This window comes from Lathyrus oleraceus, chromosome 7 (genome assembly GCF_024323335.1).
Source record: "Lathyrus oleraceus cultivar Zhongwan6 chromosome 7, CAAS_Psat_ZW6_1.0, whole genome shotgun sequence".
NCBI lineage: Eukaryota > Viridiplantae > Streptophyta > Magnoliopsida > Fabales > Fabaceae > Lathyrus > Lathyrus oleraceus.
Window position 1 is genome coordinate 507792970 of NC_066585.1, and position 22112 is coordinate 507815081.

General features: G+C 34.4%; 3 protein-coding genes across 44 annotated transcripts; 1 reads left to right on the forward strand and 2 right to left on the reverse strand.

Moving 5' to 3' along the window:
* Window positions 1-3571: 3571 nt before the first annotated feature.
* Window positions 3572-5146, reverse strand: LOC127108102 (repetitive proline-rich cell wall protein 2). 42 transcript variants are annotated; one of them, XM_051045518.1, is made up of 4 exons: window positions 4702-5146; window positions 4462-4521; window positions 4414-4431; window positions 3572-4323 (listed from the first exon to the last, which is right to left on the reverse strand). In XM_051045518.1, exons 1-4 carry the CDS (start codon window positions 5123-5125, stop codon window positions 3764-3766), a joined length of 1062 nt encoding a protein of 353 aa, XP_050901475.1. In that variant the 5' UTR covers window positions 5126-5146; the 3' UTR covers window positions 3572-3763. The 42 variants fall into 42 exon arrangements, with proteins under 42 accessions (XP_050901475.1, XP_050901473.1, XP_050901470.1 ...); XM_051045516.1 differs by having other exon boundaries at window positions 4492-4521; window positions 4672-5146; XM_051045513.1 differs by having other exon boundaries at window positions 4672-5146.
* An 11218-nt stretch (window positions 5147-16364) lies between these two features.
* On the forward strand, window positions 16365-16835 carry LOC127104640 (uncharacterized mitochondrial protein AtMg00860-like). The gene has a single exon (XM_051041818.1). The coding sequence runs from the start codon at window positions 16365-16367 to the stop codon at window positions 16833-16835; it is 471 nt and encodes a 156-aa protein (XP_050897775.1).
* A 4171-nt stretch (window positions 16836-21006) lies between these two features.
* On the reverse strand, window positions 21007-21826 carry LOC127108106 (repetitive proline-rich cell wall protein 2). The gene has a single exon (XM_051045519.1). It carries the CDS (start codon window positions 21810-21812, stop codon window positions 21213-21215), a length of 600 nt encoding a protein of 199 aa, XP_050901476.1. The 5' UTR covers window positions 21813-21826; the 3' UTR covers window positions 21007-21212.
* Window positions 21827-22112: the final 286 nt, after the last annotated feature.

The following is a 22112-nucleotide window of genomic DNA, read 5'->3' on the forward strand; positions in this document are numbered from 1 at the left end:
GCAAGCCAAGTCATTCCCTATTGTTACTGAATAATAAAATATATGAATGAAACTTTGATAATATTTGTAATTCAATTTTACCAAGGGGTTTAACTAAATAATATAATATTATAATTTCATCTTAGGACAAAAGTTGACTTATGCTAAACATTTACGAATGATCAATTTTTTTTTCTTCAAATATTCCTGCTATTCTAAAGTTACTGTGCATTTTCATGACGAGGGTATGACTCAGAATTTCAGGTATGAAACAAGTTAATGTAGAAATTTAAGTTTTGTTCAATCATAGATGTATCATATGGTGTATAACTTCTTAGTTTCCCTACTAAGTGGTTGTGATGCATGCATACACAATTAGTAGGTTTTATACCTAATTTATATGCCACAGTAATTGGTATAGCACTGTAAGTGCAAATTATAATCTAATGTAAAATGTAATGGATTCGAATCATGTAAGTTGCAACTCACTCATTCGAATTCATATGCACCACCGTTCAAAGCATTTGAGAGACACGCATCCTCCGATAATAAGTTGCAACTCAGGGTAAATAGTTCGAATATATTTTCCTTTTGAGTTTATTGCTTATTTCAACTGTGTTGGATTTTGTTATTGTAATGCTGCTGAAATATCTATTACGTTCTGTAGATGCTCTTGTTTTCGTTATGTCAAAAGCGATTCTGAAAATATTACGCATGATAAAATTATTTTTGTTTTTCGGTTTCAATTGTGACGAGCGCGCTTAGCGTTAGTAGTTTGCTTTTGATATATTTTATTTACGTATAACATTTCATTTTTATTGTCGTCATGTTTAACTCAAATTTGTACTGGTAGTTTGACATAGCGACAATTCACATTTTCTTTTGCTATTATGTGTTTCTTCACATGGCGTTACTTTTCGTTGTGATGCGATTCACTCCGTTCGATTTGTTTACGATGATCGCGCTTCACGCTAGCGCAACGGGTTGTTTTATTTGTGTTGGTATGCAACATTTAGTTTTCATTACATTTAAATTAAATTTAAATTATGTGTTGGCAACTTTGTATTGCACGTGATCACGTTATATGAACTCAATTCGTGTACTTGTGTTCCGTTTATTTAGGAGGTATATTTAATGTGTTTGTTTAACTTTCGATTCGATTGTGATGAATACGCGATGGTTGTGATTATATTCAATGCACATCATATCTCTTGTCATTCTTTTGTGTGTTTGTGTGCGGCATTGCATTTTGCATGATATGTGGCGTTAATTTATTCCCTCGAGTTAGATTTCGCGCCCTCACACTAGAATTCGCGCCCTCGCGTTACAGTTCATGCCCTCGACCTAGAACTCGCGACCTTGCGTTACAATTTGCACATTTTATTTATTTTTCACCATTTCACCATTAAACCATCTTCTAATACGAATCAAACACTTAATCAACATCAAATTTCTTTTTTGCTTACTCAAAGCGTGAGTTCGTTTCCTCAATAAACCAATTTAAAAAAGGAATGAGGGGTTTACACCATTCAGCTCCTCGAATAATCGAATGGTTAGCGCATGCCATATTACTCGAGCTTTCGTCTTCCGAATAAAATACTTTAATCAAACTTGGTTGCAAAAGGAATTTTTTTTTTTTGGGGGGGGGATACACTTTCCTGCTCCTCGAGTAATCGAATGGTTGACGCACACCATACTGCTTGAGTATTTGTCTTCCGCTAATAATTTTCTCATATAAATTTGGACGAAAAAGGGATTGAAGTGGAGGTTTACACCTTATTACTCCTTGAATAATCGAATGGTTGACGCACATCATATTGCTCGAGTATTCGCCATCCATCTAAAAATAATCTCAACCAATCAAACTCATTTTCTACCTTTGCACAATGTCAAAATCTTTTCACAAACGAAAGATGCTTCGTCCATTTCGATATGATGCAAACAACGATTCGTTCCTACCATGCGCAAGAAGTTAGAACGCTTTCTGCTCGGATGCGATGAGAATATAACTTTGTGAGATTCTAAGTAATGTTTTTCTCTTGAATGTGACTAGGTACCTTTCGTTAAAATAGACCAATCTATCAATATTTGCTACCCATAACTACGTAGTCTTGAGTTTTCCATCACACTTGAGGAGACGTAAGAGCCAAATTCAATGTCTCGTCGAGCAACCTAAAATTAAAAACATTTTTTAATCCTTTTCTTTTTTCAAACTTTTAATAATTAGAAAAAACAAACGAAAGCTAATACTCATATTCGTAAGGCTAACTAAATGGTTCTCATTGAATACAACAGATATAAAAGTGCAAATACCTTCTCTTTGCATAACTGACTCCTAAAACTGAATTTAATTACAATAATCATTTTCTTTTGTTTAAGAGTTTTATCAGTGGAGATTCAATTTAAAGGATGTGATATTAAAATTGTGATTCTTGTGTCTCTTGTAGCGATGAAGTTGATGAATAAAGTTTTTTATTTTTACTTATTTGATATGTTAGAAAAATATATTAAAAGATAAGATATTAACATCGATCTTTTTTATTATGTCTATTCCTTGTGTGAATTGTGATTATAGCGAGGATGAATGAAGTAAAGGAAATCTACGACCACTCTATTTCGCGGATGAAATAGTGGAAGCGATGGAGAATTTAACCTTGAAGAAGCTGATCAGTACCGTTTGTTATCTGTTTACATAAAATATATATATATATATATATATATATATATATATATATATATATATATATATATATATATATAATGAAATATTGTTTATTTATATTAGAACTGCATTCATAATTGGTGAATTGCAACTGCAAGATCTAAACTAGTTCTACTTAAGCTCATTGTTCTCTTGGAAATTCCACCATTGTGGCTTCACAAAGGGCAACTTTTGTTCTTGTCCCTAACATGATTGAAAGCCATAAAATTCCTATGCATCCTTGTGTATGCATTCTCAGGTTTCACAATGTCTATGGTGTTGTAACAACATAAGCTAGGCTTGTGAAGGACATCAGCTAGCTTGCTTCTCATATGTTGTTTTGGGTTGAAACTACATTATCATGTGTCAAATTGTACAAATGAAAATCATTCAAAAGCACAAAGTTTTGCTCATGGAAACACTTATACAACGTTGTCTCAATTTAATAAATATATTTAAATTTAATTTAATTTACTTTTTAAAATCTAATAATATATTAGCTGCTGGTTTAGATGCGGATTCAATTTTTTTGGCGGATTTATTATCTGATTAAATTATAACTTGTGGACTTTTTTTTTTCGGGTTTACATAGGGGTTCGCCATAGGATCTAGGTTAGTACTCAACTTAAGGTGCATTGTTCTTTAACATGTGTTTGGTCCCGGATATCCTAGTTAAAACTACATAACAACTGAGTCATGTATCATGCTCATGCTATAACATTCCATGTTTAGGTTTGTGTAGTTTTGCAAATTCTAAATCCACACCTAAGAATGAACTTTCATGCACGTTATTAATATAACAAAGGAATTAACACGAATTGTTTTAGTGCAGTTTGTTACAGAAATATCCTAAATTAACAATATAATGCGTCACGATTTAGTCATCTCACATAACATCTAATAACATTCTTATTCATAATTTAAAATAGAATAGCACCATTTAATTCTTTCTCTGCTAAACTGGTGTCTGTCAATAGCATTGCAAACAAAGGATTGAAATGAAGGCTTCAAGAATATATATAATCCTTGCTTTGAGAACTTTACATATCACTTATTTTACATATTTACTTATAACACCATGTTCTAGAAACGAGTAGCATCATCTGCAGGAGGGTAGTTTGGATAGTGAGGAGGTTTTTCGAATGGAGGCTTGTAAACTGGTGGCTCCTCAAATGGAGGCTTGTAAACTGGTGGCTCTTCGAATGGTGGCTTTTCAAATGGAGGCTCCTCAAATGGTGGTTTGTATATTGGTGGATGTTCATATGGAGGTTTGTAAATTGGTGGTTTCTCAAAGGGAGGCTTATAAATAGGAGGCTCTTCAACCGGAGGAGGTTTATAAATGGGTGGCTTTTCAACTGGAGGCTTGTACACTGGTGGCTTTTCTATAGGTGGTTTGTAAATTGGGGGATTTTCAACCGGGGGCTGGTATACAGGTGGTTTGTAAATTGGAGGTTTTTCAACCGGTGGCTTATACACGGGTGGCTTTTCGACTGGTGGCTTGTAGACAGGAGGCTTTTCTACTGGTGGCTTATAGATAGGTGGTTTCTCTACTGGTGGCTTATAAACTGGAGGCTTCTCTACTGGTGGCTTGTAAACAGGTGGTTTTTCTACTGGAGGTTTGTAAACTGGAGGCTTCTCAACTGGTGGTTTATATACAGGTGGTTGCTCAACTGGTGGCTTATAAACCGGTGGTTTTTCGACTGGTGGCTTGTAAACTGGAGGCTTCTCAACAGGTGGTTTGTATACAGGTGGTTGCTCAACTGGTGGCTTGTAAACCGGAGGCTTCTCAACTGGTGGTTTGTAAACTGGAGGCTTCTCAACTGGTGGTTTGTATACAGGTGGTTGCTCAACTGGTGGCTTGTAAATTGGAGGCTTCTCGACTGGCGGTTTGTAAACCGGAGGCTTCTCAACTGGTGGTTTGTAAACCGGAGGCTTCTCAACTGGTGGCTTGTAAACTGGAGGCTTCTCAACTGGTGGTTTGTAAACCGGAGGCTTCTCAACTGGTGGTTTGTAAACTGGAGGCTTCTCAACTGGTGGTTTGTATATAGGTGGTTGCTCAACCGGTGGTTTGTAAATTGGAGGCTTCTCGACTGGCGGTTTGTAAACCGGAGGTTCCTCTACTGGTGGTTTGTACACAGGTGGCTTCTCTACGGGTGGCTTGTACACTGGAGGTTGCTCAATTGGTGGCTTATAAATCGGAGGGTTTTCATATGGTGGCTTATAAATCGGAGGTATCTCTACTGGTGGTTTGTATATTGGCGGTATCTCTACTGGCGGATGATAAATTGGCGGCTTCTCAAACGGCGGCTTATATACCGGTGGTTGATAAACTGGAGGTTTTTCAACCGGTGGATTATACTCAGGAGGTTTATAGTAGTTGGCAAAACCACGAGGGATGATAAACAAAGCAAAAAGGAACAACCCTAAGAAGCTTATAGAAGCCATGTTAGTGACTTAATGAGTTTGGTGAATAAAACACAAGAGACTACCTGCTTTTATACTAGTCATGGTCTTGATGAATCCGTACAGCTGCAAGCCACAATCATGAATTGGGAATGACTAAGCAATTTCTTGTACCAAAAGTCAGTAGAGTTGTTGAGGATTTTCAACATTGTAACCTATGATTTTGTTTTCATATGGAACTGATATTTGAAATTATCTGTAAATTGGAAACAACACGATGCATGATCTTAACAGTTTAAAATACACCGACAAAATCAGCAATATTATATGCAAAAAATGAAAATTAGTATCATCTTTTGACGTGTAACTTGCTACAAAAGATATAACTACTACAAAAGATACTGTCTTACATTATTTTACGGATTTCAAAAGATAAATATAGAACAAGTTTAATCAAGATCAAAAAGTGGGTTACAGCTTGAACTTTTTTGTAATGTTGTCAAATCCATGTTGAAATTTTACATTGAACCAAAATTTGCTATATAAACATTGCGAAAAAATTTGAACATTACATGGTTATAAGTAAACAAAGAGAATAAAATTGCAAAGTATGGTAAAATGCATAAACTTAAACAGAGAAATTACGAAAAATGTTAAAAATGTAAATGGCATATTTAGATTTCAAGTGAAACCATTACTCGTTAGAGTTAAAATGTGATTTTTTAACATTAAACAACTCTTGGAACAAAGTCTCATACTTCTATCAACATTGTTATTCCTACATCCTTTTTTACATCCAATACTTATACCGTATATACTATTCACCGTATTTATACGGTGAACAGTGTATTTTTAAAATAAAAAATAATATATTTATGAACAGTAAGTGAATAGTATGTGAACAGTACACGTGAACAATGTATATGAATATTGCGCGTGAACATTTACTTAAAGTAGGAAAATAAGTTGGTTAATTAAATGTAAAATGTTGGTTAATGAAGTAATAAAGTTGATTAATAAACGTTCAGATATTAAAAATAATTTTTATTAATAAATCAAAGTTGATTAATGAAAAGTAAAAAATTGACTAATGAAACTACGAAATTGATTAATAAACATTCAGATATTAAAAGTAATTTTGAATAGTCACAAAAGTTTGATTAATGCAAATTATGAAATTGATTAAAAAATTATGAAATTAATTAATAAACATTTAAATAATAAAAGAAATATAAAAAAAATAATTTTTTATATATTTTTTTTTTAAATAATATATTATTATAATATTTTACTGTTCACCGTATTGGTGAACAGTAATATATGATGTAGGTATACAAGACACTCTATTAATATCATTTTTCTACTTCTATTTATAGAGTTGTGAAATTAATGGTAAGTGTGTTGATTTGGCTTACATTGCCCGTCAAAATTGTCACAAATTTGAAATAGTTGTCTTAAGTGTGCTTTGTCGCATTGATTATCACAAATTACTGAAAAAGATGAAATTGTATCAATTAACATAATTAAATTTAGACACAAGATTTAAATTGAATTTGATGAATGGAACATTCAATCATACATTAAAAGTTCATACTATCGTAATGGTTAAAAGGAAGATTTGAACTATTAGATCTATCACATAAATCGCTATAGCATATAAAACCTTGCAACATGCAATTCTACGAAAGCGATAAAACCTAATCATGCAAAACTATACAAAAAAATTAAAGAGAGGGATATAGAAAAGTGCAAATGTTTATCCTTGTTTAGCCGTTCATCCTTGATTTACGTCTAATCTAATCTCTAATGAAAAATCATTGAAAATTCGTAGTCTTTCACTATTTTGACCATTTATACAACGTGTGTTTAATAAAATCAAGGAACCAGATAATACTGAAATTGAAACACAATTAAACAAGGTATATCTGAATCTTCCTTCTTCTGATGTATACAAGCCAAGAAGCTACATAGCTGATATACTCAAGATCTTCATTCGATTTTAAATATTCACTTACTCAAATCCCAAAATCCGCTCAAAGCCTTTGTTTTACGGCAGTCTTCACTCGACCCTACATGCACCTTGTTCGAGCTCATGGTTTGATTTGGCGAAACATAAACTTCCAACTTCGTCTTTAGAAACCTTCACTTAATTCTACCGAAGTCTTCAATAGAAAAGAAACTCTTTTTTTTGACATGCTAGATTGTCAATCTCATCTACACCACATAATTTGATTCTTGATCTCCAACTCAAAACTCCACAAACATTAACAACAACAAATGAACCTCCTCTACAATAGATCTCACTTTCTCTTAAGGTTGATAAGCAACCCAAACATTATAACCTTACCAGAGGTTGAAGATGAATTCAAATGCAATCGAAAATTAAGAAAAGTGTTCTTTGAAAGCTAGATTCATGGTTTTTGAAAATCTTTCAAAGTTATGGTATTTTGATGAAAAGAGAGAAAATTTGATTTATATATGTGTTGAAGATTATGCACAAAAATGAGTAAAAGAACCCCATTTTGATTTGATTCAAATTAAAAATTATGATTCGAGTCAAATGATAGAATAATTTAAATCAAGAACTTAAAAACTTAGATTCCGCATATTTGATTTGAGTCAATGATTCGAGTCACTCTGGCAGAACCAAAATCCAAAAATTGAATTTTATTTTTGATTCAAATCAGCCTTATGTGTTATTTGAATAAAACTCATTGTTGATTCGAATTGGGAAAACCTTTGATTCAAATAAAATTCAATATTGATTCGAATTAGGAAATCTTGTTATTTGAATCAGCTTACTATTGATTAAAATTAGGAAAACATGTGATTTAAATAAAATTGGTATATGCAAATTCTGAATTTCGCAATTATGTCATGATTTCAATCATACATAACATTGATTCGAATCACAGTTTAAAAAATGTTTTTTTTAAATTAAAATTGAAGTTTTCATGATTGAATCGAAAGATGGTATTATAGGAATTATGGATTTATGAGTTTCTTGATCCAAGTTTTCGGATAACTGACTTAAACCATTTCGCAATAACTTAAGACACGATTGTTTGTTATGCATGCAAAATATGATTTAATGAAAAACACTCAAATCTATAATCTAACCAAGAGGAGACTTAATGCCTAAAAATGGTAAATTATATGATAATAAACAAGACAAACAACAAAATCCAACAAACCCTAGGAGCATAGAAATTTCAGACTTCCCTTTTTTGATGTTGGTAAAGTAAATGATAGTAAGCAAGACAAGCAAAAAAACCCAGTAAACCCTTGGAGCATAGAAACTTCCGTCTCCCACTTTTTGATGCTTGAAAACTTGAAAATTTTATATTGGAATTGAGTCAACTTAAGCAATAAGTAAAGAATGCTCAAGAATTATCTTTGTGCCCCCTGAAACACCCTAATACCCCAAACTTAATTTTAAAAGATAATTCATAATTAGGATGTCACTTAAACAAAACAATCGAACATTATTCGTGCAATATCAGTTAATTCGCAGCGAAACATTAATGATCATCACATACTTTGAAAAACATTATCCAAATAAATTCAAGGAAATAAAATTTTGTTTATAACTCAATAAAATATAAGAGCCTTATTCCCAAGTGTTATCAGAATCAGAGCATTATTCGACTAAAATAAAAATGATAAATGCGAAGAGGACATTAATGTCATCTCCCGACCATCATGAGCAATCACTCCTATTGGTTACATGTACAACCATTACACAAAGACATCCCAGAAATAAAGAAAGTAGTGAGAGTACATTTACAAATAATAATGGTGAAAATTAACACTAGGATGATAAAAACGAAATAACAAATTCAATTCATATTCATTATATATAATGATAAACATCCATAATATAATAATGCAATGCTAATGCTCCAACTCCATCACCCAAATACATGTGGTACCGGATTTTGGTTATCAGATATTTGTTACTGATTAATCCATGGTCTTTGGTCCCTCATATGAACCAACAATTCCACCTATGAATCTGAGACCCACCCCTAGTTCCTCATTGAACCAACGATTTCACTGATGAATTTGAGACTGTCACTGGACCGAGGTCCTACCTATCTCTCCAACTATATGTATGAATGATGTAATATGAAAATAACTTAATGATTCATATTATCCATCTCAAACATCAAAAGTACTCATTAGAAACCACCATCAAAATTATCATAAAAAAACTTATCATCAAAATGGTTATTCTTGTGAACCCCATTTTCGTCAATCCAGACCATCACTGTAACATTCGGGGTTACTAATCACAACAAAAAACTCCTCATATAATTGAGTAATATTATGTCATTACCCTAAAATTCTACAACCCAAAATTCACCATTCATCTGTAACAGCGCTTATTCACACGAAACATTAATATTCACTCGAAAACACTATTCCCCTGAAAACTTTATTCATCTGAAACACTAATAATCTGATTTTTTTTAAAAAAAAATCGATTTTCTCTGAGTTTTGAAATGTTAAGTTTTCGGCCAATTCGAAAAATTGATTTTCATAAAAATGACTTTTTCTACCTAATTTGAGAAAACAATATTATTTTATTATCAACAGTAACTATTTTTCATAAAAATGAACTTTTTCTGTTTAATTTGGAAAAATGTAATTATATTATCAAAAGATATTATTTTATTATTCATAGAAACCATTTTTCATAAAAATGAGTTTTTCTGCCTAATTTGAGAAAAAGTACTTATTTTATCAAAAGATATTATTTTATTATTAACAGTAACCATTTTTTCATAAAAATGAATTTTTCTGCCTAATTTTGGAAAAAGTATTTATTTTATCAAAAAACATTATTTTATTATTAACAGTAACCCTTTTTTAAAATGAGTTGCTAATATCGTGTCAATCCCGAAGAAAGATGGGGAAGTCAGAATGTGCGTAGACTACAGAGAACTTAAGGCTTACGTAATTTTGGGTAGAAAATGCTTACTTGTTGGTTGATTTTAGTGAAAGCTACTTTGTATCAATCGATGAAAATATTGTCGGATACCCAAAACAAGTGGAGAAGGGAACATTTGCATCACAGACCGAATGAATTTACATATCAATATTCGGGTGCAACATCGCAAGCTTACTCACACATTCAACTGGCCAAAATATTATTTTGCATCGTCTTGAGACAAAATACTTTTCGTTTGCAAAAAGGGTCTGAGGATCAATCGCACGACGGAGAGAAAAGAGTTTGATTGGTTTGAATGTATTTTTGGATGATGAGAGAGTTCAGAGAGGCGAGAAATACATCTCGGTTCCTAACTCTCGGGAATTCGTTGACTACACCCCGCTCCTTTTTCATCTTAATTGCAAAAGATTTTTGATACTTTTTAGATGTTTTGAATTTTGGCTTGAGAAAGCGCACTCGAAACTAGTCGAGGTTTATTAAATGTTGTGGAATTGATTTGAGGATGATGAGTGTTTAAATTAACAAGAACTACATCTCGGATCTTTCATCCTTTTAATTAACTCTCAGGAGTCTGTGGACTACACCCCGTTCCTTTCATCTTTTGTATTGAAAAATGTTGAATAGTGTTAAGTTTATTTATTTATTTTTATTATGAAAATGACTTGACGTTGGATCAAGCATTTTATGATCGATTGTAAAAGATTTGAATGAACTGGTTTGAAAGATTGGAAATGGTAGAAATGGATTGAAACGGGAGATTGGAAATGGTTGAAGATGTCTTTGAGAAAATACTCGATGTTGGATCGAGTTTTTATTTTTGTTATTTTTGAAAAGGATTGATTTTATTATTGTGTTAGAAACTAACTAAACAAATCAATCAAGTAAATAAAGCGATAAAATTATTACACGTAATGGGAGTGGCAGTATATTTTGCCGAATGGGGATATGAGATAATGAAATGATTAAATCAAAACCCAATTAATAAACACAAGTAAATGAGTGTATGTGCATGAGAAAAAGGGTCTCATTGCATGAAGGCCAAAGAGTGACCCACGTGAATCAGAGATAGCGACACACAAGTCATATGTACAACACGTATTCATAATAATTAAATCGAAAGAAGTAAAAACAAAATGAAACATGCACGGATTAAAATCGTGATGCGAAGATGCAAATGAATGTCACATAATGCAAGAACATGCAAGGTAAACTGAAGTTAAATTCAAATTTGATTTAAACGACAACAAGGTTGAATCGTTGTTGTTATCATGAATCGAGAGAAATGCTAACGCTAAAACTTAGGTAATGTGCTCGAAGTCAGTTTGTGTGTATCGACAAAAAATGAAATGTTGTATGTAAAGGTCATAATGCGGCGAAATTCAATCAATATATCAATAACGAATCAGCGGCATAACAATATGAAAAATGTTGAATCTGCAGATTAAAATTTGTTTTTTAGCAATGAAATGACGAAATTGAGGCCTATTTTGCAATGCCAAACACAAATTCTATATGTGGATGAATATGGCTAATTACTTGGTCAGAATATGAAAATCAAAGTATCTAGATGCAAAAGGTATGAAGGGGAATTGGGCAAATTGGGGTATGACAGGTTCCACCAGAATGCTAGACTCCAAAGGTCTTTTTTCATTCAAAGTATTTTAAAAAAATAGTTTGATAGACAACGAACGCTTGATAAAAACAAGACGTGTGCCTTAGAATCAACGGTCCTTTTAGTCCAAATCTATTAAGTGTTTTAGGAATGATTGGCTAACCCAAAACATGTGCCTCAGGACTAATTATCGAGGGTTCCACCGGAATACTAGATTCCAACAATCCTCTTCTTTCATGTTTGTTTAGAAAAATGTTTTAGCATTAAACTTAAATGGACGAATATTTGAATCGAGATGAAAATGATTTAATCGGGTTGAAAAATAATACTTTATGTTGAACCAAGATTTAGAAATAAGAGACAAATATTTATTCTATTATTTAATCAATCTCATTATATATTTATTTATTTTTGCAATAAATATGTAAATAAATAGACAATCAATTAAGTTATAGAATAAATGATAAAAACAAATTAGAATTATGACTATTATATGTTTATTCAATTAATAATAGGTATTGATTAATAATAACCAAATAAATAAATTACTAAAAATTGATTAAATAAAAAGAAAAAAAAAGAATAATAGAAATTTTTTTAGAGTTATATTATCAATTAATTATTAATTAGAATTAAGATTAATATTATGTTAAGCATAAAATTCAAAAAGAAGAACAAGTCTAAAAAAGAAAAGACAAAAATCAAGCCTAAATGGCCTAAATCAGTAAACTAAAATGCAACAAAAGGGGGTGCCAATAGGAAACCGGTCCATCCCAAAAGGAAGAGTCCAAGAAGAGAGTCAAAAAGTCAACTCTCACTAGGCCATATGATATCCTGACCCTAGGAAGTTTAGGGAATCCGATGGTGTAGAAGCATGCACATGGTATGCTATGGTGGGGGGATCCACGTGGGATCCCCAATTGACTTAGTCAACCTAACGTGGCAGCATCAGAGATGGCCACATGGGTGGGAGAAGGCCACAAATGTGGCATCATGCAAGCATAAAGAAGGAAAGGGTCTTAACATTTGAATATGTTGAAAGGAAATTTAAATGAAATCTCATTCTCTATCCTCGTTCATAAACAACATAACCCTCTCGCTTTTCTCTATATTTGGTCATCATCTTCATCAATTCTCTCCATAGAGGGCCGACGATCGACGTCACCTTCCTCTCCGGCAGCCAACCACTACCAAACTCCAAACTTAAAACACCAACCCCACTTGATTTTTTCTCTACTTTCCGAATCCAACCTCTATTTTAACTAAATCTCAACCGAATGAAGGGGTCAGATCGAACCAAAACCCTAATCTCACAGACCATAAATCACACCTTGACCCACTTTAATCGCAACTATTACGAAAAATTCAAAGCACTCAACAAGTATGAACAGAGAAAAGGAGTTTCAAACAAATCATTTATTAACAACAACTGCTCAAAAGTTAGATGTGCAAGGCAAAATTTGATGTTCAATAATTTCAACAAATCATTTGTTAACAACAACTGTTCAAAAGTTAGATGTGCAAGGCAAAACTTGATGTTCAACAATTTCAAACACGACAGAAAAATAGAGAAGGAAGGCTACCGAAAATCCAGGTTAAGATCTCTTTGTCCTTGTTCTCGTGTTCCTCTTTTAATACTTTGTTTGGTCTTTTCGTGCTCTGTTGGATTTTTCTTATACTTATAAATTTCATTGTTGCTTGTATGTAGTGTGTTTGGTTGTGGTTTAGGTCTTTTGGTATGTATCAGAGTAATATGTTTTTTCTGCTATGTCCTATACTCTTGTTGTTCTTTAGTAACTAAGGTTTTTTTGTTGTTTTTTCTCTTAGCTGCTAGGGTTCGTTTCCTTATCTATGATATGTGTGAATATGGTGGCTGCTAGGTTTTTTCGTCCCCATATTCTTGTGATAAGCCATGTGTTTTATAGGGAGAACTAGAGCTTGTTTTTTTTGGATAAGATCAAAAGATGTTGGTACATTGTCAACTGTGATTTGGGTGGAATATGAGTGAAGAGGAGTGGTGGGATGAATCATACCTATTGTTATGTGTTTGCTGCAAAATTGGTAAACATGATAGTGAATCTAACCACACTTTCTAGGAAGACAAAAGTGGTCCTGGGATTTTGGTGTAAGTTTAAGTTATGAGTGAGACAAGTCCAATTGATACAAGTGAGGTGAATGAAGAATGGAATGATGACGTGGCAAAGGAGAAGGCAGTGAGACGCAGCAAGAGAAGCAAGGGAGAGCATCCAATGTGGACCCAGTTTGTTAGGAATTGAGATAATATTAATAGTGGGGTAGCTATTAGAGTGGTGTGAATTTGTATGAGAATATTCTCTCTCTCTCTCTCTTATCTCTCTAATTCACCACACATTTGGAATATTGTACTATTCGCCTTATTTCCGTTATTTCCCTTTTACCCATTGTATTTCTTCCCTGCTCAGATTTGCAGTGGAATTCATATTTAAATTTCACTATCCATACTCATCCTTCATTGCTGCTATTTTACTTGTTTCCATTGCACTGCCATTACACTGGTGCTTTCATTCCATCCATGGCCGACAACACCAGAATGAAGGAGCTTACAGTTGAGGTACGATGCCAAGGTGAAGTCCTGGAGCAGAACGAAAGCATCAATGTTGCTCGTTTTGAGCGAATGGAGACGATGCAGCAGGCATCGGAGTCACGATTTGCAGAGCTGTCCACATCGATGGAGATGATGCTGAAATAAATGCAAGCTATAGTCGTCACCCATGGAAATACGAACTCAGGGACTCATTCATCATCGTTGGGGAATTCTTATACACCACCTCATTTTCATGTTCGCAACATCAAGCTGGAGTTTCCAAGGTTTAATGGTAAGAATGTTTTAGATTGGATTTTCAAGGCTGAATAATTTTTTGGCTATTATCATACCCCAGATCCGGAGAGATTGATTATTGCTTCAGTTCATCTTGAACACAAAGTTGTTCCGTGGTTCCAAATGGTTACTAGATCTCAACCATTTCAATCATGGAACGATTTTACAAGAGCTCTTGAATTGGACTTTGGGCCCTCAATTTATGATTGTCCGAGAGCATCTTTGTTTAAATTGCAACAAACAAAAGCTGTTAATGATTATTATATGGAATTTACTGCATTGTCCAATCGTGTTTATGGCTTAAGTAATGATGCATTAATTGATTATTTTGCAAGTGGATTGAAAGAGGAAATTCGTAGAGATGTTATGTTGCATTGTCCTATTTCAATTGTGAAAGCTGTGTCTATTGCCAAGTTACTTGAGGAAAAATTGGCTGCTAAGAATATTGTGTCTGTTCCACAGAAATCATCTTACCACCAAAATAGAACTCACTTCAATCCAACCAGAAATGACCAAACACAAGCTACCGAAAAAGCCCCCAACCCACCCTTACTTCCAACACCTCCTACTAGACCTATGAGCCAACTCCAAAAGAATCCTGCAATCAAAAGGATTTCTCCAGCTGAGATGCAGTTAAGAAGAGAGAAAGGTTTATGTTACTTTTACGATGATAAATTCTCTTTCTCACATAAGTGCCCAAACAAACAATTGATGTTATTAGAGTTGCATGATGATCCGGATACCCTTATTTCAACTAGCTCAGCAGCCAAAAATCTTACAACAGATAATGAAGAGATGACAGAGCATCATTTATCCCTTAATGCTTTACATGGAGCTACAGGAATGGGTGTTATCAGATTTAAAGGTTATATTGGTCCTATTAGTGTTTCTATCTTGCTTGATGGAGGAAGTTCCGACAGCTTTATTCAGCCACGTATTGTACACTGCTTAAATCTAGTTGTGGAACCAACTAAAGGGTGCAAGGTCCTGGTGGGTAATGGACAAAATATGAAGACTGAAGGTGTGGTCAAGATCCTGTCTATGAAGATACAAGGCATTGAGATTACGGTGCCTGCATATCTCTTGCCGGTAGCAGGGGATGATGTCATATTAGGAGCACCATGGTTGGCTTCATTAGGACCGCATGTAGCATTGCAAGGTGATGGGAAGTTTGTCACATTGCAAGGTGAAGAGAGCAACAAACCGATAGTAGCTCAGTTGAATCTCTTTAAGAGATTACACCAGATGAATGCAATTAGTGAGCTGTTCACTATTCAAAAGATCGATCCAGTGGTTATAGGGGACAATTGGAATGACAAAACAATTAATCTTGAACCTGAAATGAGTACATTGTTGCATACATACAAGGAGATTTTTCAAATACCTAAAGGATTACCTCCCAAGAGAGAATTGACTCATGAGATATTATTGAAAGATGGAGCATAACCTGTGAAGGTAAGACCATCTAGATATCCTCATAGGCAGAAACAACAAATTGAAAAACTGGTGCCGGACATGCTTGAAGAAGGCATAATCCAACTAAGTCTAAGTCCATTTTTATCTCCAATTATCTTAGTGAAAAAGAAAGATGGCACTTGGAGATGTTGTACGAATTATAGAGCTTTAAATGCCATAATTATCAAGGACAGTTTTCCCATGCCTACTGTGGATGAACTACTTGATGAGTTACACGGAGCAAAGTTTTTTTTCGAAACTTGATCTTCGTTCGGGTTATCACCAGATTCTTCTCAAGCAAGAGGACAGGCAGAAAACGGCTTTTAGAACTCACCAAGGCCATTACAAGTAGTTAGTGATTCCTTTTGGGCTCACAAACGCACCAGCTACATTCCAAAGACTTATGAATCAGCTATTCCAACCGCTGTTAAGAAAATGCGTTCTCGTTTTCTTTGACGATATTCTAGTGTATAGCCCTTCATGGCAGTCACATTTGCAACATGTAGAAATTATGTTCCAAATTCTAAGTCAGAATGTGTTATTCGCCAAGTTATCCAAATGCTCATTTGGTTTATCCGAAGTGGAATACCTCGGTCACATCGTTTCTGGGGATGGTGTATCAATGGTTAGCACAAAGGTTCAAGCTGTGCTAGATTGGCTTATTCCAACAAACTTGAAACAGTTGCGCAGATTTCTTGGCCTCACCGGTTACTATCGAAGATTTATCAAGTCTTATGCAACCATAGCCGGTTCCCTCACTAATCTGTTAAAGAAAGACGCCTTTAGATGGGATGAAAACACTCAAAGAGATTTTGAGCAATTAAAAACGGCAATCACTTCCGCACCTGTGTTAGTGTTACCAGATTTCTCCTAAGAGTTTATCCTTAAGACAGATGCTTCGGGTACAGGGGTGAGAGCAGTACTAAGCCAAGGAGGACATCCCATCACCTTCTTTTCGAAGAAATTGACTCCACGAATGCAACTTCAATCAGCCTATACACGTGAATTTTATGCTATTACAGCAGCATTAGCTAAGTTCCGGCACTATTTACTGGGTCATAAATTCATCCTGCAAACAGACCAAAAGAGTTTGAAAAGTTTGTTAGATCAATCCCTCCAAACCCCTGAGCAGCAAGCTTGGCTTCATAAATTCATTGGATTTGATTTCCGCATCGAATATAAGCCAAGCAAGGATAATCAAGCAGCTGATGCATTATCCAGAATGATTTCGTTATCCTTATCAGCACCAGAGTGTGAGTTTTTAGAGGAATTAAAGCAAGAAATTGCTGAGGATGAACATTTACAGTTAATAGTACAACAATGCCTTGATAATCATGTGATCAATGATAACTATTCAGTGAAAGATGGATTATTGTATTGGAAACACATATTGGTAATTCCTGTTGAGAGTAGCTTGATTCAAAACATTCTCAAAGAGTATCATGACACACCTATAGGGGGACACGCGGGAGTGACCAGAACTCTTGCAAGGGTGGCGTCTCAGTTTTATTGGCCTAATATGCGACAACATGTGCAGAAATTCATTGAAGCTTGTATCATCTGTCAACAAGCTAAGTCTGTTAATACTCCTTATGCAGGCCCGTTGCAACCATTTCCAATTCCTGAACAGGTTTGGGAAGATATCGCAATGGATTTTATTACGGGCTTACCCCCGCCTTCTATTTTCACTGTGATCATGGTAGTATGGACAAATTAAGTAAGTATGCTCATTTCATGCCCTTGAAATCTGATTACTCTAGTAAAACAGTTGTTGAGGCATTTATGCATAATCTGGTTAAACTACATGCATGGAATGCCTAAGTCAATAGTGTCTGACAGAGATAAGGTATTCACTAGTAAATTTTGGCAGCATCTCTTTCAATTACAGGGCACAACTTTAGAGATGAGTTCCGCTTATCACCCCCAAACGGATGGACAATCCGAAGCTGTCAATAAGTGCTTAGAAATGTATTTGAGGTGTTTTTCTTTCAAGAATCCAAAGGCATGGTCAAAAGCTCTCACGTGGGCGGAACTGTGGTATAATACAGTGTTGCATACAAGCTTGGGGATGTCTTTATTCAAAGCTGTATACGGGCGGGAACCTCCTAGGCTAACTCGTTACAACGCTACCAATGTTGATCCAATGGAGCTGCATCAATAGTTATTGGAAAGAGATAGAATTTTAGTTGAATTGAAAGCAAATTTGGGGAGAGCTCAACAGGTGATGAAGGCCAATGCTGATAAGAAACAAAGTAATGTTTCTTTGGAGGTTGGTGATCAAGTTTTGGTTAAGTTGCAACCCTATAGGCAGTCTTCTGTAGCATTGCGGAAGAATAATAAGCTAGGGATGAGGTACTTTGGTCCATTCAGCATCATTGACAAAATTGGTGCGGTTGCTTAAAAACTTCAACTACCTGAGACAACCCGTATTCATCCTATCTTTCATGTCTCGCAATTGAAAGTGTTCAAAGGACTCACTGCTGTACCATACTTGCCATTACCCTTAACTATAGTGGAAGAAGGTCCCGTCATTCAACCTGCAGCTGTGTTGAGTACTAGAAGCATTCTTAAAGGTGCCCAAGTGGTGGAACAATTGTTGGTGAAATGGAGTGATATGCCAAGTCATGAAGCAACTTGGGAAGACAAAGAAGATATGCTGCAGAGTTACTCGAACTTCAATCTTGAGGACAAGATTTCTCTTGAAGGGGAGGGTAATGTTATGAGTGAGACAAGTCCAATTGATACAAGTGAGGTGAATGAAGAATGGAATGATGACGTGGCAAAGGAGAAGGCAGTGAGACGCAACAAGAGAAGCAAGGGAGAGCATCCAATGTGGACCCAATTTGTTAGGAATTGAGATAATATTAATAGTGGGGTAGCTATTAGAGTGGTGTGAATTTGTATGCGAATATTCTCTCTCTCTCTCTCTCTCTCTCTCTCTCTCTCTTATCTCTCTGATTCACCACACATTTGGAATATTGTACTATTCGTCTTATTTCCGTTATTTCCCTTTTACCCATTGAATTTCTTCCCTGCTCAGATTTGTAGTGGAATTCATATTTCAATTTCACTATCCATACTCATCCTTCATTGCTGCTATTTTACTTGTTTCCATTGCACTTCCATTACAGTTTACTTCTATGACATTATATCTTTCTAACATTAACCAAATATGATACTCTGTCTTATAGTTTTATTACTTTTGATCTTGTGTTTGCGTTTTTTTTTCTATACCAAGCTAACAACTTCTGCAATTCCTATTTGTGTAGGCCAAATCCCTTTGCTCAGGTTCAGAGGCGCTGCTCCATTGTTGGTATTAGGATTGAAGATTTTTGATTTGTTTTATTACTATTAGTTTGGTTGGATGACAACAAACAAAGTGGTTGTATGAAGCCAATGTTTGCAAACTTGAGAAGATTCACACTTGAGAAGATACAAAGTGAAATATTTGATTTGTTTTATTCTTAATGTAAACAATTTTTTTTGTATTATCCTTAATGTAAAAATAAATAAATAAATGAGAAGATCCAAACTTGTGAAAAATATGACCATTGTTTGCTTGGTTGCACTTATGGTGGTTTAATTACGTGACTTGCTTAATTAGATTGATAGTCCCAAATTCATATTTGAAACTTGAAATGCAAAGATATGGATATGAATGATTTAACTAGGGATGACAATTTGACTCATCCCCAATGGGCACCCACAAATTTACCCACAACGGATAAGGTAAAACCCCGCAAAAATGGATACGGATATGAGCTCAGGTAATTACCCATAAAAATAAGCGGGTACGGATGTAGGTATGGACACCTTGGTACCCACCACGTCTCATACCCGCACACTATATATTTATGTATTTTTATTTTTATTTATATATTTTTGTTAATATTATTATATAAAAATGTATGTATATAAATTATAAAACGTATATCAATGTTACCATTACGTATTTAATATAAGTGTTCATTTATTTCAATAATAAATTGTTTGAATTTTTTTTAATGTTTTTAAAATTTTAAAATTATATGATATTTTATAATTGATCTATTTATTTTTAATAGGAATGAGGGTCAGGGGTACGGGTATGAGTACTTACATACCCATAGGACACGGGTACGAGTGTTAACTTTGGCACCCAAGCGGGTTTGAGCTCGGACGCTGAGATTTTTTCAAATCCTGGATATGAGGATGGATACTATGATACCCTGTCCAAACCATACCCATTGTCATCCCTAGATTTAACCATATTTTCCAACCAAACACGAAAAAAGATATTTATTAAAAGCTTAACAACAATGAATGTATGCATGAATGAATGAGTAGCGTGTCACTTTATTAGACTAAAATCCAACTAAAACCCCTAATGAAAATCCATAAGCGTCGACTTCGACGCTAACGAACATTAGCGAAATTCAAAATAAGTACCAACATGGACATGTAATGCATGATAGAGAAATGTATGGACCGGTGAAAACAAAACAAATCAATCAAAATGACCTCTAATCTTTAATTATTAAACTTGACTTATACATGAAAATAAAACTCTAAGAGATGAATGTATGCAATTGAATTAAGTGGAAAAAATATAAGTTATATATATTATATATATATATATATATATATATAATATATATATATATATATATATATATTATATATATATATATATATATATATATATATATATATATATATATATATATTTATGAATGAATGGAGAATTAATATAAAATCCTCTCATTAACATCCATATTCATTCTATATTTATAACAATTGGAGAATTAATATAAAATTAGTTTGCACACTTAAACAAACATTAGAAGATCAATTATTCTTTAAACCAACATAAAAATAGTTGGTTATCGTAAAATAGTTATAATTCATTTATCTTTAAACCAACATGGTTTTAACAACTGTGTTAGGAAGTGCGAAAGAGCATCAAGCGCAACATCTCTCAATGAGGAAGGAACAAGAAATTAACTTGGTTCATTCTTTATGTTGATTAATACAGAGAACATAAAAGTTAAAACAACATTTAAATTATAATGCTTTTATTTATAATATGGAGAACAAAAGCAGAATTTTCTTTCTCAGTTTTACACTCACAATCTTGTTTTCGCAATAACATTGTAAACAAAGCATTGAAATGAAGATTACAAGAATATATATTTCTTATTTAGCATACTTCCTTAATAGCATTTTCTAGACACAAGTACCATCATAGGGTACTTGGTTGGTTTGGTGGCTTCTAGAATGGAGGCGTGTAAACTGGTGGCTGATATCCAACCGGTGGCTTATAAACCGGAGGTTTCTCAACTGGTGGCTTGTATACTGGAGGTTTCTCTACCGGTGGCTTATAAACCGGAGGTTTCTCAACTGGTGGCTTGTATACTGGAGGTTTCTCTACCGGTGGTTTGTAGGTCGGAGGTTTCTCAACTGGTGGCTTGTAGACTGGAGGCTTCTCTACGGGTGGTTTGTAGGTTGGAGGCTTTTCAACGGGAGGCTTGTAGACTGGAGGCTTCTCTACGGGTGGTTTGTAGGTTGGAGGCTTTTCAACGGGAGGCTTGTAGACTGGAGGCTTCTCTACCGGTGGCTTGTAAACGGGAGGTTTCTCTACTGGTGGTTTGTAAACTGGAGGCTTCTCAACCGGAGGCTTGTAGACAGGAGGCTTCTCTACCGGTGGCTTATAAACGGGTGGTTTGTAAACTGGAGGCTTCTCAACTGGTGGCTTGTAGATGGGAGGTGTTTCCACCGGTGGTCGATAAACTGGAGGTTTCTCATAGTTGGCAAACCCTTGAGGAATGATAAGAGCAAGAAGGAGTAACAGTAGGAAGGTTAAGGAAGCCATGTTAGTGTGTTTGGTGCATGAAACACAAGAGTCACTACTTGCTTTTATACTAATCATAGGTGCATGTTTCAAATTTTAATCAGTATGATGTGGCACTTTATTTACCAAAAGTCAATATTTCTTATGAATTTTCAACATTGTCACCAAAGATTTTGTTATCATATGGGGGAAGTTTGAAATTGTGTGAATTGGAATGGACAAGTTGCATAGTTTTTCAATACACCAAGTTACCGACACAGTCAGTGATTACATATTCCAAAAATGTGTCCTTTCAAAGAGACTATTTTCAGCTAACAAAGA

Excerpts from the sequence above, each read along its gene's own strand:
- LOC127104640 (XM_051041818.1), top strand. The coding sequence starts at position 16,365 with ATGAATCAGCTATTCCAACCGCTGTTAAGAAAATGCGTTCTCGTTTTC.
- LOC127108102 (XM_051045476.1), bottom strand. The coding sequence starts at position 5,125 with ATGGCTTCTATAAGCTTCTTAGGGTTGTTCCTTTTTGCTTTGTTTATC. Across the intron at positions 4,522-4,581 it reads CAAACCACCAGTTGAGAAGC|CACCTGTATACAAACCACCA; the intron begins CTCCGGTTTACA and ends CAGTTGAGCAAC.
- LOC127108106 (XM_051045519.1), bottom strand. The coding sequence starts at position 21,812 with ATGGCTTCCTTAACCTTCCTACTGTTACTCCTTCTTGCTCTTATCATT.